This window comes from Saccopteryx leptura, chromosome 2, assembly GCF_036850995.1.
Source record: "Saccopteryx leptura isolate mSacLep1 chromosome 2, mSacLep1_pri_phased_curated, whole genome shotgun sequence".
Taxonomy (NCBI): Eukaryota; Metazoa; Chordata; class Mammalia; order Chiroptera; family Emballonuridae; genus Saccopteryx; species Saccopteryx leptura.
This window is the reverse complement of record NC_089504.1, coordinates 359,040,744-359,057,470: the sequence shown is the minus strand read 5'-3', so window position 1 is coordinate 359,057,470 and position 16,727 is coordinate 359,040,744. Positions and strand designations below refer to the sequence as shown.

Sequence of the window (16,727 nt, the reverse complement as noted above, 5' to 3'; positions counted from 1 at the left end):
CCTTCTCGGTGGCTCAGCACCCTGCTCTCTCCTTGGCAGAACAGGGAGCAGAGCCACGTGGGGTGGGGATAACTGGGAACACGGCTGCACCTGGAGAAAGCAAAGGAAAATGGCAGAAGTGGAGGTGAGGGCAGAACAGGAACAGGTGCCTGGGTCCCGGACAGCCGAGCAGAGGCTGTGGCAGGGTGGGTAGGGGGTGGGGTGGGCGTGGGAGCACCCAGGGCACCAAGGGGGGGCTCTGTGCTTTTTTCCTCAGGGACAAACCCCCCCCCCCATCCTGGGGGCTGGGCACGCAGGCCTGGACACTCCGTAAAAGTCCCCCAAGTGACTCTGATTTTTTCCCTGGAGGTCCCCCTGCCAGCGTCCTGGGGTCTGGGCACTGCCTGGGCACTCCCTGGGGTCTTGGAGACAGTCACCGCCAGTGGGCAGGCGCCTCTCCACTCGGAGACAGTCACCGCCAGTGGGCAGGCACCTCTCCACTCCTGTCCCTGACCCCTCGCTTCCTGCAGCATTGTGCTGTCGGGCTGCCGTTCCAGCCCTGGGGGCGGCGGTCAGTCCCCCGCTGCTGTACCCACGGCACCCAAGCGACGGCAAGGCCGATGGCACTGGGCTGTGGTGCCCGTCGCCTGCGCTGGCGGCCCTGCTTGGCCAGGGGCTCCTCGGCCCTGGGGTCTCCGGGCTGACCTGGGGTCTCCGGGCTGACCGGCGTCTGTCTGCCACGCAGGCGATGACTCAGGATGCAGCCAGGGGCGACGACGTGCACGGAGGACCGCATCCTGCACGCCCTGGAACGCTGCCTGCACGGGCTCAGCCTCAGCCGCCACGCCACCTCCTGGGCAGGTAGGTCGAGGGAGCCAGGGAGGGGCTCCTAAGGCCCAAGGAGGCCTCGGGGACCGCGGCGAGCTCTGGACCCGGCGTGGAAGCTGGCAGACTCTGGTCCCAACTCTGTGTGACCTGAGCCAGCCCCTGGGCCCCGCCTGGGCAGGTGCGGGGCACGGCCCCGGAAGGAGAGGAGGCCCCCTGCGGGCAGCCGTTTCTCCGACCCGTGCTACCTTGCTCACCCTTCTCGGGGCTGAGTCTCGCTCCCTGAGCATGTGCAAGGAGCATAGTAGTTATTGACCCCGCTTAGAAATACCACAACACTGATTCCAAAACAGCAGCTGGGATTTCATAGACAGCTCTCCCCAGAATTCTGTCTACTTAGCCTCTAGTTCCTTCCTCTTCTGCACAGAGCAAGGAACAATCTCAGCAGAACTTCCATGTTTCCCCAGGACTGAGAAATCAAGGTCTGCAGGTGGGGGTGGTTCTGTCTCTGAAGGCTACGTGGCTAATTATAATAGTTCCTTATGCTTGCAAAGCCTTTTTCTATCCCATCCCTCACTGGCCCGTCTAACTACCCCGGCGGTTCTCAACCTGTGGGTCGCGACCCCGGCGGGGGTCGAACGACCAAAACACAGGGGTCGCCTAAAACCATCGGAAAATACATATTATACAATACATTTTTAAATAAAATATGTATTTCCGATGGCTTTAGGCGACCCCTGTGTTTTGGTTGTTCAACGCCCGCCAGGGTCGCGACCCACAGGTTGAGAACCGCTGAACTACCCCATGGTAGAGATACCTACTGCCTCTTGAACATACCTGGTCCCTTCCTACCTCAGGACTCTTGCACCTGCTGTCTAGAATTCTCCCCTCACAACTGTGTGTGCACAGCGGGCTCTTTCTCATTCAGGCCTCAGCTCAAATGTCACTCCTCCGAGAGGCTTTTCTTGGCCTTTGCAATGAAACAGATATGGATTAAAACTCTGCCTCACTGGCTGTGTAAACTTGTGTGAGCCACTTAACCTCTCAGGACCTCACCTGCCTCGTCTGTAAAATAATAACAGGAACCACCTTCCTGAAGGGGGTGTGGGTTGGGAGGCTCAATGAAGATAGCGTGTGCAAAGGCCCAGTGCATAGTAGGCGGTCAATACATGGTAGTATTTTTCATCTTGCCTCCTACCCAGACTTTGATGGGGTTTAAGGTTATAGAATTGAGAGCCATCATTAAGTACAATAATACAAAACATCTGACTTTTACAAATGTCACAAAAACCTATGACCACGTGAAACACACTGTTAGGGGCCTTCAGGACATTGGGAGGAGCCCAGGCACATGAGGGGGCCTGGATCTCCGTGAAATTCATGGTCTAGCCACTTCCGCCCCTACTGCTCTGACTGCCCACCGCGCGCGCGCACACACACACAGGCCTCTATGACCACCCCTTTAACTTTTAGGGGTTTACCCTTGCTGACTGCAGAGAAACAGAGATTGATAAAATAAGAAAGTCTGGGGAAGTTAGAGTGCCCAAGTGTTCGTCGTAGCTTTCAAAATATAAATGAATGTAGCTTCCCCTTCCTGGGCTCTGTTCCAGGCAGTCCTGGGAAGTCCCCCAGCTGTCCTAGATTCAGCCTTGTGTCGGGGTGGGGGTGGGAGGTCCCCATGGCCCCCCTCCTATTCGTCCAGCTCTCTCTGCCCCTGCCCCCCTTCCCCGCGTCTCGGAGGTGCCAGCACCCTACCGTAGGATCCGTCCTACGAAGGCAGGATGCCTGTGGGGACTGGTGTCCTCCAAAGGCGCGGGGACCAGAATCAGGGCCGGTCTGCTGGGCTTGGAAGGGAATCTCAGCTCCTCTCTGTGTCCCCTGAGCTTCCGGGAATAAGAAACTTGTCAGTATGTCTTAATGGGGGCGTGATAGGCTTGAGTGTTGATCCAGAATTTTCTGAGGCTCTCCGATTGTAGAGGAGTGCTCCAGGGAAGCCCCAGTGGTCCCCATTTCTCTCCAACCCCGGACTGACCACTGCTCTTCCCCTTTCCAGCCGGGCTGTGTCTGAACTGCTGGAGCCTACAGGAGCTGGTCAGCAGGGACCCCGGCCACTTCCTGATCCTCCTGGAGCAGATCCTGCGGAAAACACGCGAGGTGAGGGCCGCCCAGGGACCGCAGGGCACAGCCGGGACCGGGCTGGCGGCATCAAGAAAGGGGTCCCCACAGAACATCAGTCCGGGGTTCCTGGACCACCCAGGGGCTCGGCCCCGGCCCCGGGAACCCGCGAGTTCTCTGTTTCGGCCGTGCTTGGGAACCGAAGGTTTCTGGGGAGGATATGGCCCTCCCAAGGAGACCACGTGACATGCGAGCCACTTATCAAGACAGATATTGCCTGAAAGTCAAGGTATCAACAAGAAAGGAGGAAGGAAGCCTTACTGAATGTTTTTTTCTCAAAAAGATCCATAAAAGCAAAGGTACCAAAAAGAAAACTGATTGGAAAAAAAGAAAAGAAAAAGAAAACTGATTGGAGAGGTAAACTGAGACCTCCTCTCACAGCTCAACAGGGTTTTATGTCTAAGAGAAAGAGTGCGTTCAATGCTAAGCTGGGCTGGGGCTCCAGAGCAGCTGTGAGCACCTACAGAGAGGAGACTGGCTCTTTCATAAAGAATTCTCTTTAAAGTTATTATTATTTTTTAATACATGGCTGAATTGGGAACATCTCAGTTAGCTGACCCTGTACCTATAAGAAGAAAGTCTTGCTTTATTAAGACCCCCAAGACCCCAGTTCCAGCACCGCCATTTGTCTGGTGCATTTCCAAGCAATCCAACACACAAAAAACCTAAACGAACCACTCTGAAGGCTTACCTTACGAACCCCAAATAGAAAGGCTCGATGATTCTGCAGTGATCGGGGACCAGCTACATGGTCTATTCAGGAAAAAGAAAAGGAGAGTTTTCAGTTTGAGCCTGCTGACGTCACCAGGCTCAGCAGAGATGGGGGCTTTCTCTGTGTCTTCAACCACATGCACTCTAGCATGGGCTGAAAAACCAAAGCATTCTAAATCACGTGTGGACAGGCGTGTATGTTGTGTGTGTGTGTGGGGGGGGGGACTTGACCAAAAAGACAATGCACGAAAGAGTGACTAGAACTTGTGAACATATATGGAAAAAATGTTGCGCCAGTGATAATAAAATAAATGCAAATGAAAGCCATGAGACAGGCTTTGCTTAGCAAATTAGCAAAAAGTTATAATAAACAATGTAGGGAAAGGGCAGGGAAGCTGGTACTTTCACAGGCAGGAGATATTCTAAACGGCACATCTCTTTTGGAGAACAGTTGGGCAACATGTTTCCAAGATCATAAATGCGGCTGTAGTCTTGACTGACTGATGTCACTCCTTGACCTCTATTCTAGATAAATCGTACAAATTATTTAAAAAAGACATTTGCTTACTTTTTTCATTACAAAAGTAATTAAGGAGCAAGACATAATCTCAAGTGTCTAATATAAAACTAATAAATTATGGATATCTACCAGAAGGAATATTCTGCAGCTAATAAAAATAATGGATCTTATCCAAGCGTGTGTAATAAAATTATATCAGTAATATTTATTAAATGGTTTACAGGGAATTGATTAAACCAGGGGTCTCAAACTTGTGGCCCGTGGGCCGCATGTGGCCCGCCGAACAATTTTGTGCGGCCCACAGACTAATCCACGAAGTTCAAAATATTTTGGATAAAATTAAGTAAGCCCGTGGATTAGTCTGCGGGCCGCACAAAATTGTTCGGCGGGCCGCATGCGGCCCGCGGGCCGCGAGTTTGAGACCCCTGGATTAAACATTTGGAAAAAATAGAGGGTGAGTCTCTTAATTCATACCGTACAGCAGATGGAGTTCTAGGTGTATTAAAGACAAACTTAAAAAAAAATAAAGCTTCTAAGAAAGGAAGATAATCTATGAGTGTTCACATGGTCCTTGCGCAAGAAAGCAAAAATCCGTAAAGGAACAGGTTAACGCTTTTAACATGTGCACATCCACAAAATCCATAAATTTAAAAGACGACAAACTGGGGAAAATATTTACCATACAAATAACAAGTAAATGTGTAACCAGGAGGGGAACAACAGGTGGTCTTAGAGACCATGTAACAAAACAGAAATTCATGGATAATATTATATGTAAAAGACATTAAGAGTAAAAAGATCCACACGATGATTACAGCTTTGCAGAGGAAGATACATAGAGAAAAATGGCGTAAAGGAATTCCGCGGAAACATTAGCTGTGGTTGAGTTTGAAAGGGGGCATTGTGAGTAGTTCTTTTTTTTTTTTTTTCCTAACTTCTATTTTCCAAATTTTTATCTCGTGGTTACCTTGCTTTTTTATTTTATTTTAAAAACGAGTAGAACCAGAAAGCGCGGCTCCGTTCTGCCCCCTGAGTGAGCCTCCCCTCCTCTCCTGTCCTCTCCGCAGGTGCAAGAGAAGGGGACCTATGACCTCCTCATGCCCCTGGCCCTGCTCTTCTACTCCACTGTGCTCTGTGTAAGTTCCAGGCTGGGCCGAGCTGGGGGGGTCGGGGAAGGAGAGAGAGCCACCTACCTGGGGCAGGTGTGGCCCTCGCAGCTCTGAGGATAAACCCCGAGATGCACGTCAGCCCTCTGATGGCTTCGGGTCAGCCGTCCTGAGATGCACCCGGCGACGCCGTGTGGCTGCCGTTGTGCCTGGCGTGTCTGGCACTCCTGGAGGAACGGCTGTGAGCCTGTGCACAAGCCAGGAAACAGCTTCTGTTCGAGATTCCACATCCACCTCATTTGGTTCCCCAGTGGTCAGTGTTACCCAGGGTAATCGCCCCCATATTCGCCAGCCTGGGTGGCATCAAATGATTCCATGTACATTGAGTCCATTCACTTCAAAGAATAAACATTCCCCTCCAGTCAGGAGAAACAAGGTTTAGGCGTTGAAGACCGTTCTCCCAGGTGGCAGGCGGCAATGGCACTGTGGCACCGTCGAAGGGACAGGCAGCTTTTCAGGGAGGTGCCCTCATGCGCTGGGTACACTGTGTTTAGTCACAAGGCCCTCACAGTGGAGACATCCCTTGGTGCCATCTCGCCAATCTGTAACTCGCTCCTGTGGATGACTCCCAGTTCTTCCTGACCTTGTCCTTGGACATACTGCTGCCAGGAAACGTGTGCCCTTTGTGGGGGACATTCCAGAAAAGTGGCAGGTTCCCATTGGACCGTCCTGGAACATCAGCGAACTTCCGCTCACACAGACTTCTCTGCTTGCCTCTCCCTCTTCCTTCCAGACCCCGCACTTCCCACCAGACTCGGACCTCCTCCTGCAAGCATCCGGAACCTACCACCGGTTCCTGGCCTGGCCGGTCCCTTACTGTAGCATCAGCCAGGAGATGCTCACCTTCATCGACGCTGAACTCAAGGCCCCCGGTGAGTGTCGAGCCAGCCTGCGCGTGGAGCAGGGACCGTGCCGTCAGGAGGCTCTGCTGAAACTGTCCTTTGGCTGTGACCCTCCTGACCTCTCCTCCTTCACCTCTCCTCTGCCCACGGCCCCGTTTCAAAACCTTGGCGTCTCCTCTTCGTGGTGCTGCTGGTACCATGGGTGCACCAGCGTCAGAAGGCGGAAAGCAGTGAACACAGTCAGTAACTCAAGGAGGAATTCTTAGGGGATCCTGAGCAGGGGTCAGGACAAGGAGACCCCACCATGTGCCCAGGCCTCTGTTCTGGTTCTCCAATGGTCTCTGAGGCTGCCCAGGTCAGACAGCAAAACCCCCACCCTATTGACACGAGGCCCTTGGTGGTTGTCTTTGACTCAGGGGCAAATAGGGAAAGGTATGTGCGGGTAGATTCAGTTCTGGCCACAGTACACGGCTGGTGTTAGGAATGGACAGGCTGATGGTTGGTGGGCACCATCTTGGGTGTCCACACGTGATGACAACTGTGGACAAGGGCCTGGTCACTCTACTTTCAATCTTAAAAGTAGAGATTCTTGAGACGTTTTGGGTGCTATAATACACACACATGAAACTGGGGTGGAAGAAAACTATGGTAGAGGAAGAGAAAACATAAGTATGATTTACTGAGGATAACACGTCATGTTCGTAGCTCAAAGGAAAAATAAACAACTGACTAGGTCCCCTAAAACATTTGATCAAATTCCACATCCATTCCTGAATTTAAAACCCCTCTAAGGTATGAAGACTATTAATACAGTATATGGAAGTGCTCTTACCAAGGTAACAGCCCACAGGAAAATACTAGAGGCATTTCCATTTAAGTCAATAATCTTCCTCTTCAGGCTAATATGTATTTTGCCTATGCAAAAAAAAAGGAGGGGGGGAGAATATTTTCTTTTCTGGAGAAGATAAAATTTTAATAGGTAGAAATCAAATAATTGCTTATTTATCAAAACTAGGAGGATCACCTCAAGAACGTGTCAGACTGGTAAATAGGTCGGTGAGAGCTTTGCCATTTAAATGGCATTAACCAGGAAGAAAGGCCAATGCCTTGGCTGAGCCTGAAGTCTGTACCAAAGGTTGGAATGACTCTTTCTTACTTGGACACGGAGAAGGGAGATGTTGGGCTGCTGCGGGAGGGCTGTCCCCTGCGTGTGGGGACACGCGCTTCCCAATTGCAGGTGGAGCCATCTGGCTGTCCTCTGCTCTGCGCACGCTGTGCCCAGAGATGTGCTTGTGGGTGCCTGGGCGGCTCTCTGTTCCCGGCAGCCCCACGAGTGAGCAGTGGTGGAGTGGGGGTGGGGGGGCTGTGATGCGGTCCAGACTCGGGGACGTGAGGCTCTAAGCCTGGGGGACAAGAGGCAGGCGGGACAGCCTCTGGGGGTCCTTTGGACTCAGAACAGGAACGATCCTTGGAACTCCTGTTCCTCACAGCGGAGGGTCTTTCCCTGGATGCTGCCCCGGGGACCATGTGAGGCGGCGGATACGCGGGTGATCCGGGAGAAGGCAGGTGTCTGGGGACGGCATTCCGCGGGGGGCTAGCAGCTTCTCTTCCGGGGGAAGCGGAGCCGAGACAGGAAGCCGGTCACTCTCATGTCAGAGAGTCGTTCTCGGACAAGGCAGAGACCCAACTCCCACACCAAGGCGCAAGGAGCTCGTGTCACACACGCGTTCAGCTCCTTACGACGGGACCCAGCCAGATGGCAGCGCTGGTGTGGAGGAGGGTGTAAGAAACCGAGATACGTTTCCCATACAAGTTGGACGATGATGCAAAATTAGATACAAAATCAGTTAATAGCATATCGGGGACAAAAACGGTAACCTTTGAGGTTAACTTGTGTACGGAACAAAGTCACTCATCTTACATCCCCGAGGTAACCCCTCGTTCACAGAACCAGAGCCTCGTCCACAGCAAGTAGGAGGTTAAACAAAATCACCCTCATCTACGTGAGCCTTGAGCGGCCCTTAGGGATCTTTTATTGTGATGTTGTAGAGATGCGCGGCTGTGTTTCTGCCTTGTTGCTGAGCCCCACCCTAGTGAGCCCGGCCGAGGGGGCAGTGGAGGAGCCAGGGAGGGGCTGGGGCGGTGGCCAAGGGGGCAGTGAAGGAGCCAGGGAGGGGCTGGGGCGGCGGCCGGGGAAGGAGCTCTCACGGACAGGTGGGTGGGGCCGAGTCACTGAGTGGTTACCAGCACTAGGTATCAGTCCACTGTGGTTTCAAAACCTGGAGCTGTGGGGTTGGCAAGACGCTGTACTGACAGCAGCTTCGCTGTCCTCACCTGTAAATGGGAGGAGGACACTATCTCCCTCTCAGAGCACTCTGAGTGGATAAATGCCGACCTACACTGATCTCCCATCGCCTGGGCAGTAGGGGGGGGGGGGGCTGTCAGCTAAGGAGATAGGTCCTTGGCAAGGTCACAGGGAGCAGATGACAAGGGGCCTGAAGAGCAGGGCTCTCCACCCAGGGAGCCAGTCGCCATGGAGATGAATGAAACAGTTTACTCCTCTTTGATGTGGCCAGGTAGCAGAGGAAGCGGGCTGGTTATGAAGCCTTCGGGCCTCCCCCATCTTCCTGACGCCGCCCCCCCACGGGGTGCCTGTTGCCCCGACTCTGGGTGTGGCCGGAAACCTCACGTCAGTGCTGCCAGGCCCTGCCCACCACAGCCCTCTTGGGTTAAGCCCACATGTTTGTTGAATATTTACTCTCTGCCCTCATGGCTGTGCAGACCACACTACTTGCCTGTAAAGAATGTATCTGTAATCCTGAGGGCTGACAGTGGGCATCATATGTGTGAGTCACTCTGCGTACACCAGACTCAATGACTGCGTCTCACGCAGACCGCGGCCCCGTGGAGTTAGAGTGGAAACTACAGTATTCCAGTATTCCCATTTTGTACGTGAGATAACCAGGACTCCGAGAAGTTTAACGTGTCTTGCCCAGCGATAAAGTCAAGTGCGAGGGAAGAAACATGGGCCTTGGTGTGACAAAGATCTATGCTTTGTCACTTATTAGTTGATGACCTGAGACAGGTTACATAAACTCTCCCTGTCACAAGTAGGCCAGTAATTATTGTGGCTGCTTCTGCTGCTGCTACTGATGATTTTGATGGTGATGGTGGTGGTGATGATGATGATGGTGGTGGTGGTGATGGTGATGGTGGTGGTGGTGATGGTGGTAATGGTGGTGGTGATGGTGATGATGATGGTGGTGGTGGTGATGGTGATGATGGTGGTGGTGGTGGTGGTGATGGTGGTGGTGATGATGGTGGTGGTGGTGATGGTGATGGTGATGATGGTGGTGATGGTGATGATGGTGGTGGTGGTGATGATAGTGGTGGTGGTGGTGGTGGTGATGGTGATGGTGATGATGGTGGTGGTGGTGGTGATGATGGTGGTGGTGGTGGTGGTGATGGTGGTGGTGATGATGGTGGTGGTGGTGATGGTGATGGTGATGATGGTGGTGATGGTGATGATGGTGGTGGTGGTGATGATAGTGGTGGTGGTGGTGGTGATGATGATGGTGATGGTGGTGGTGGTGATGGTGATGGTGATGATGGTGGTGGTGGTGGTGGTGGTGGTGATGATGGTGATGGTGGTGATGGTGATGGTGATGATGGTGGTGGTGGTGATGATAGTGGTGGTGGTGGTGGTGGTGATGGTGATGGTGATGATGGTGGTGGTGGTGGTGGTGGTGGTGATGATGGTGGTGGTGGTGGTGGTGATGGTGGTGGTGATGATGGTGGTGGTGGTGATGGTGATGGTGATGATGGTGGTGGTGGTGGTGGTGATGATGGTGATGGTGGTGATGGTGATGGTGATGATGGTGGTGATGGTGATGATGGTGGTGGTGGTGGTGGTGATGGTGATGGTGATGATGGTGGTGGTGGTGGTGGTGGTGGTGATGATGGTGGTGGTGGTGGTGGTGATGGTGGTGGTGATGGTGGTGGTGGTGGTGATGGTGATGGTGATGATGGTGGTGATGGTGATGATGGTGGTGGTGGTGATGATAGTGGTGGTGGTGGTGGTGGTGATGGTGATGGTGATGATGGTGGTGGTGGTGGTGGTGATGATGGTGGTGGTGGTGGTGGTGATGGTGGTGGTGATGATGGTGGTGGTGGTGATGGTGATGGTGATGATGGTGGTGATGGTGATGATGGTGGTGGTGGTGATGATAGTGGTGGTGGTGGTGGTGATGATGATGGTGATGGTGGTGGTGGTGATGGTGATGGTGATGATGGTGGTGGTGGTGGTGGTGATGATGGTGATGGTGGTGATGGTGATGATGATGGTGATGGTGATGGTGGTGGTGATGGTGGTGATGGTGATGGTGATGGTGATGATGGTGGTGGTGGTGATGGTGATGGTGATGGTGGTGGTGATGGTGGTGATGGTGATGGTGATGGTGATGGTGATGATGGTGGTGGTGGTGATGGTGATGATGATGGTGATGGTGATGGTGGTGGTGATGGTGGTGATGGTGATGGTGATGGTGATGATGGTGGTGGTGGTGATGGTGATGGTGATGGTGGTGGTGATGGTGGTGATGGTGATGATGATGGTGATGGTGATGGTGGTGGTGATGGTGGTGGTGATGGTGATGGAGGTGGTGGTGGTGGTGGTGATGGTGATGGTGGTGATGATGGTGGTGGTGATGATGATGGTGGTGATGATGATGATGATGGTGGTGGTGATGGAGGTGGTGGTGGTGGTGGTGATGGTGATGGTGGTGATGATGGTGGTGATGATGATGGTGGTGGTGGTGATGGTGATGATGATGGTGGTGGTAGTGGTGATGGTGATGATGATGGTGATGGTGGTGATGGTGATGGTGGTGGTGGTGATGGTGGTGGTGGTGATGATGATGGTGATGGTGGTGATGGTGATGGTGGTGGTGGTGATGGTGGTGGTGGTGATGATGATGGTGATGGTGGTGATGGTGATGGTGGTGGTGATGATGGTGGTGATGGTGATGATGATGGTGGTGGTGATGGAGGTGGTGGTGGTGGTGGTGATGGTGATGGTGGTGATGATGGTGGTGATGATGATGGTGGTGGTGGTGATGGTGATGATGATGGTGGTGGTGATGGTGATGGAGGTGGTGGTGGTGGTGGTGATGGTGATGGTGGTGATGATGGTGGTGGTGATGATGATGGTGGTGATGATGATGATGGTGGTGATGATGATGGTGGTGGTGATGATGATGGTGGTGGTGGTGATGATGATGGTGGTGGTGATGGTGATGGTGGTGATGATGGTGGTGGTGGTGGTGGTGGTGATGTTGATTTTGACGGTGATAGTGACGGTGATGGTGATGGCTGCATTAACTGTGTGATTCTGGTGCATTAAACACTGCTAAGAGTCAGTCTCATCTATCCTCAGAACACCCCCCTGGACAGTATTCCCATCTTTCAGATGATAAAACTAAAGGCTAGACAGTTAAGTAGCTTGCCCATGGTCACTTAGCTAACAAGAGCTCTACCACTTAAACCTATGTCTGCTCCAGTCAAAAAACCATATTCTTTGGCTCAAAAAACTGCATCCTCACAGTGCATAATGCTGTGTTTCTACCGAAAGCCGTCCTGGCTCCCAAGCACTTTCTGCCCCTTCTCCTTTCCCTGAGTGCCTTCCCACCCTCGGACCTCCTGTCAATCAGGAACAAACCTGGACGAGGTCAGTCTTTGCCTATCAACTGGTGCAGACATTACTCATCACAAACATTTGCATCTTTTTTGTCTCTGGTTATGAAATGAAGTGTTTACGCCCCTACAAGAGAAGTCAACTGGCTTTGATCTTGTTATATGATTAGTAGGTGAGGGTCCATGCTATTTATACTCACAGAACACTGACACCAGGTGCATGGGGTGTCTTTGTCCCACACCAACCAGTTCTCTAACTCTCCAGACACGAGCTCGTGTGCAATGATTCGATTCGGTTCTGACACGAGCTACCTGGAGCTGGCACAGACCCCACAGGAAAAGAGCTCAGCCCGCAAACCTGTCCTCACTTCAGGTGCCAGTCACACGTCCAGGTCTCCCTTACTTTTGACAGCTGCGGGTCAGTTCCCATACCTCCCTCCTCGGGTTCCATAATTTGCTGAGACAGCTCGCACTGTTTTAGGAAAGCACTTGACTTTTGGTTTCTTATGAAGGACACAGATGAACAGCCACATGAAGAGGGACTTCTAGGGAGAAGTCTGGAAGGGTCCTGAATGTAGGAGTCGCTGTCCCTATGGAGGTGGGGTGCACAACCCTCCTGGAGTGTGGATGCATTCACCAGCGTGGAAGCTCTCTGAACCCCGTTGCTCAGGGGTTTGGTGGGAGTTCTATTTAAGCAGACATGACTGATTAAATCTTGGCTGTTGATTGGCTCAATCTCTATAGGTTGCTGTGGGAGGGCTGAGAGTTCTAACAGTCACATGGTTGGTTCCGAAGGGTGAGCAGTCCCTCCACAGGAAGCTATCTGGGGACCCATCAAGAGCCACCTCATTAGCATAAACTCAGGTCCAGTGGAAAGGGGCTTGTTATAAATAAGAAAAGATGCTCCTCTTGCCCAATCACTCAGGAAATTACAACGATTTCAGGAGCTCTGTCGCAGGAACTGAGGATGAACATATACATATATAAACAAGTACACGTATCTATTTCTCATTATATGCCAATATCATAGGGGGAGTCTCCGGGGAAGGCAGGGGGGGAGGGGCAGCGGTTCCAGAAATCACAGGGTGTGATCAGCTAGGAGGGGTCAGCTGCCTATAAAAGAAAGCCTAAAACCACGGTGGCTTAAACCTTTTGTAACCCCGACTTCCTCCTTTCCGTTAACTGGAATGAGGACATGATGGCCGGCGCTCTAGCAGCCACTTAGACAATGCAATGACCTTGCGGACGATGTCTCCTGCTAAGGACGGTGGAGCAAAAGATGAGGGAAGCCTGGTCTGGAATGTTCGTGAGACCACTGTGACAACCCTGGGTGCCTCCTACCAGGGTTTTTTTTTAATGTCTTAAAAAAAACATTTATTTTTTATTTTTTACAGAAACAGAGAGTGAGTCAGAGAGAGAGGAATAGACAGGGACAGACAGACAGGAATGGAGAGAGATGAGAAGCATCAATCATTAGTTTTTCATTGCGCGTTGCGACACCTTAGTTGTTCATTGATTGCTTTCTCATATGTGCCTTGACCGTGGGCCTTCAGTAGACCGAGTAACCCCTTGCTGAAGCCAGCAACCTTGGGTTCAAGCTGGTGGGCTTTTGCTCAAACCAGATGAGCCCGCGCTCAAGCTGGCGACCTTGGGGTCTCGAATCTGGGTCCTCTGCATCCCAGTCCAACGCTCTATCCACTGCGCTGCTGCCTGGTCAGGCAAAAAAAAAAGCATTGTTTTAATGTCTTAAAAAACATATGGGGGAGGGGGCAGGAGGTGCTGGGGTTTCATCTGATGCTCTGTTCTTCACTTGGGAACTGTTGGTCTCTAGAATATTCAGCTCTGGAAATAACTCCCTTAGGGCGAGGGTGTGCCAGGGGCACAGGTGTCCTCCTAAAAGTCCCCCAGCAGCCAAATCAGGTGCACGGCAAGGTAACACGAGTCAGCGTAGCTGATGTAAAGCAGCTCTCAGCTCTAACTGTGCCGCACTCCCCAAGTGCAACGATTAAGGTACCCTCAGACAAACAAGCAGGTAGAGAAATATAAGATGTGACAGGATGGTCTGTGTTGTGGAAACAAATGGGGAAGAGGGAGTTTCAAGGAGACCGTGGTCAACAGTATCAAAGAGTCAAAAAAAAAAAAAACCAATGACAATTCAAGGAGAATGATGATAAGGTTGAGGCGTTGGGTTTTGCGACTTCAGGGGTCAGTTTGAGGGGGCAGTGGGATTGGAAGTCAGTCGATGGTTGGCATGTGGAAGGAACCCTGACGTGGAGGGAGAGCCACCTTGCTGTACTCCGCCCCCCCCCAGGGTGTGGCCAGCTGTGTGGCCTCGTCAATAGAGGCAGAATGGGAGGTGAGGTCAAGAGTCCCTGGGGTGTGGGTTACCCATGCGGACAGTCAAGAGAAGACTGTTTGTCTGAGTGTTCTTCCTCGGGGAGCCTGTGGGGGCGGGCGTTCCTGTCCACTACAGCATTTTCTGGGGGGACTCGAGTGGGGCAACAAGGGGAGTCTTTTCCTGTTGTGTATGTGAGTGGCCACCAGCTTTCCAAGTCCCCACAGTAAATAGTCAATGCTTGGGACTTTCCTATCAAAATAGATAGAACCTTAACATCTAAGCATGTCACAATTACACAGAAGAAACATCAAACAAAAGGGCCTAAATCAAGGCAATCAGGTGCTAAATTAGAATAGCATAAATTGGTCATTTTCTTCCATGTACTGAACAGAAATCATGGCCCCTCCTTCTTTTCACAGCTGTCGGAGACCCTCATCCTGGCTTTGCCCTTTCCGAGGGGATCGCCTCCTGCTCCCAGCTCACACTCGGTCTAGGGGGGCCCTGCTGCCCCCCACCTCCACTCCCTGCTGCCTGCTCCTCTTACCCCTGTCAGGAGGAGGGGGCAATGTTTAACCCCCTGCAGAGCCTGGCGCTGGCCTGGGACTGAATCCGCACGGGACTGTCTGTCTAGCTTTCTGCTGCAGAACTGAGCCAAGTTGCAGGGAAAGAAAATGAAAACCCTTCCGCTCACTTCTTCTCTGCACATTTGAAGTCAGAGGAGGCAGAAAGGTGGAGGAGGCCCAAGAGGAAGGCTGGGAGGCGTGGGGGCTGTGGTGCAGAGGCTCAGTCGGAAAGGGACAGCAGGCAGGACCGTGGTCCCCGAGAAGCTGTGGGGAGCCAGGCCAAGCCACCAAGGGGTGGGAGAGAGCTGCGGGAGGTGCCAGGCTCAGTGAACAGTCCAGGGTGCCCGCCGTGCCCGTCGCAGGGCCCGGGGCTGAGACCGGGAGCAGCGGCCAGAACCAGGGACAGCTGGACAGCAGGGGACCCGGCCTTGGCTCTCCTTTTGGGGTGCTCTGCCCGCAGTCCACGAAGAGCAAAGCTTTGCAAGGTGGCTCGAGCCACGGTGGGGCCTGGGCCTCATTCTGTGAACGGCCCTGTAGAGCTCAGGTCTAATCTGCCCGTGTCCTGAACCTCATCTGGGAACTCCCAACTGAACTGTCGGTGCCAGGCTCCCTGGGAGGTGCAGGGCCATGCTTGCTGAAGGAACAGCTAGTGAACTGTTTATTTGTCTGCCTGTCTGTCTGTTTGCGTAGGAATCTCCTACCAGCGGCTGGTGAGGGCTGAGCAGGGTCTACCCATTCGGCGTCACCGCAGCTCCACAGTGTGAGTGTCCTGGGAGGGAGGAACAGACTGGGGGGTGCGGGAAGGGAGGGGACGCCTCCTCCACTGTTTCACCACTGGTGCACCGCCCCACCCCGCGCATCCGGCATTCCCTTCATCACTGCACACCCCCCCCCCACAAGCCACAATTCCTGGAAACCCCTGGAATTGCTGGTGACGTTTTGTGCACAGAGTCACTTTTCTGGGCTGAGGGTCTTCCATCAGATTCCTGAGCAGGTCTGAGACTGGGAGAAAAAAAAAGAGTTAAGAACCACCCGCACTGATCATGCAAGGTGCTAGGCACCTATGAGCTTACTCTACCCCTCTTTCCAGATGAAGAAACTGGAGGTCAGAGAGGTCAAGTAACTTCCCCAAGGTCACACAGCTAGTAAGTGAGCCAGGATTTGAACCTCAGTCTTGCTCAAAATCCCCTGCTCTTTCCACAGTGACTTTCTGCCTGTTATGAAAAGAGCATTTTTCAAACATTTTTGGCCAGAATCTGTAACAAAAAAACTCATTTGATATGACAGCCTGACATGCATGTACACACACACACACACACACACACACACACACACATACACACACACACAGCTAGAATAAGTTTCATGAAACAAAACTTGCCCTTACCCCCTAGCACGGGCTCCGTCCCATTCTACTCCATTTTATTTAAAAGAGAATTCTGACTGTGTCTCCCCAAATTGATTTCCCTACCTACTCATGGGTCCCGGCCTGCGGTTGGACAAACACTAGAAAAGAAGCCCCCATTCCAGGGCACCTGTGGCAGATCAAGCATGTGGGTGCCGTCTCGCCTGGACACCTGGGAGCCCAGACTCCAGCCTCTGCCAGCAGAAACTATAGTCACCCCAGTCACCCCATCCTCAGTCCCAGGGGGTCGCTGCACACTCACAGCAATGGGCAGACATCTGTCCAGTCCCTTCTAGGTCAAAACCAAACAAAAAAGCCTGTGGTAAGTTTTGAGAGAGACAGAAGGACTTAAGTAAACAAGATACCTCCCAGCGGCTGAGGTGGGTGGACGGTGACGATTCACCATCTTCCCGGCACTTACTGAGCTTTGGGCAACACGATCACTATCGTTCTGTCCTCCGATCCTCACGTTAACCTGGAAATGGAAAAGGTGTTCTTTTGAAGTCAGGGGA

At 52.5% G+C, this 16,727-nt stretch overlaps 1 protein-coding gene across 1 annotated transcript in view; it reads left to right on the top strand.

Moving 5' to 3' along the window:
- The window catches only part of LOC136392587 (phosphoinositide 3-kinase regulatory subunit 5-like), a 74,189-nt gene that overhangs the window by 44,339 nt on the left and 13,123 nt on the right, over positions 1–16,727 (top strand). Inside the window, exons 2-6 of the mRNA XM_066364857.1 lie at positions 725–840; positions 2,858–2,958; positions 5,278–5,346; positions 6,110–6,248; positions 15,501–15,570. Of these exons, the coding sequence (XP_066220954.1) occupies positions 738–840; positions 2,858–2,958; positions 5,278–5,346; positions 6,110–6,248; positions 15,501–15,570 (482 nt within the window). The 5' untranslated portion in view covers positions 725–737. The remainder of the gene's footprint in view (positions 1–724; positions 841–2,857; positions 2,959–5,277; positions 5,347–6,109; positions 6,249–15,500; positions 15,571–16,727) is intronic.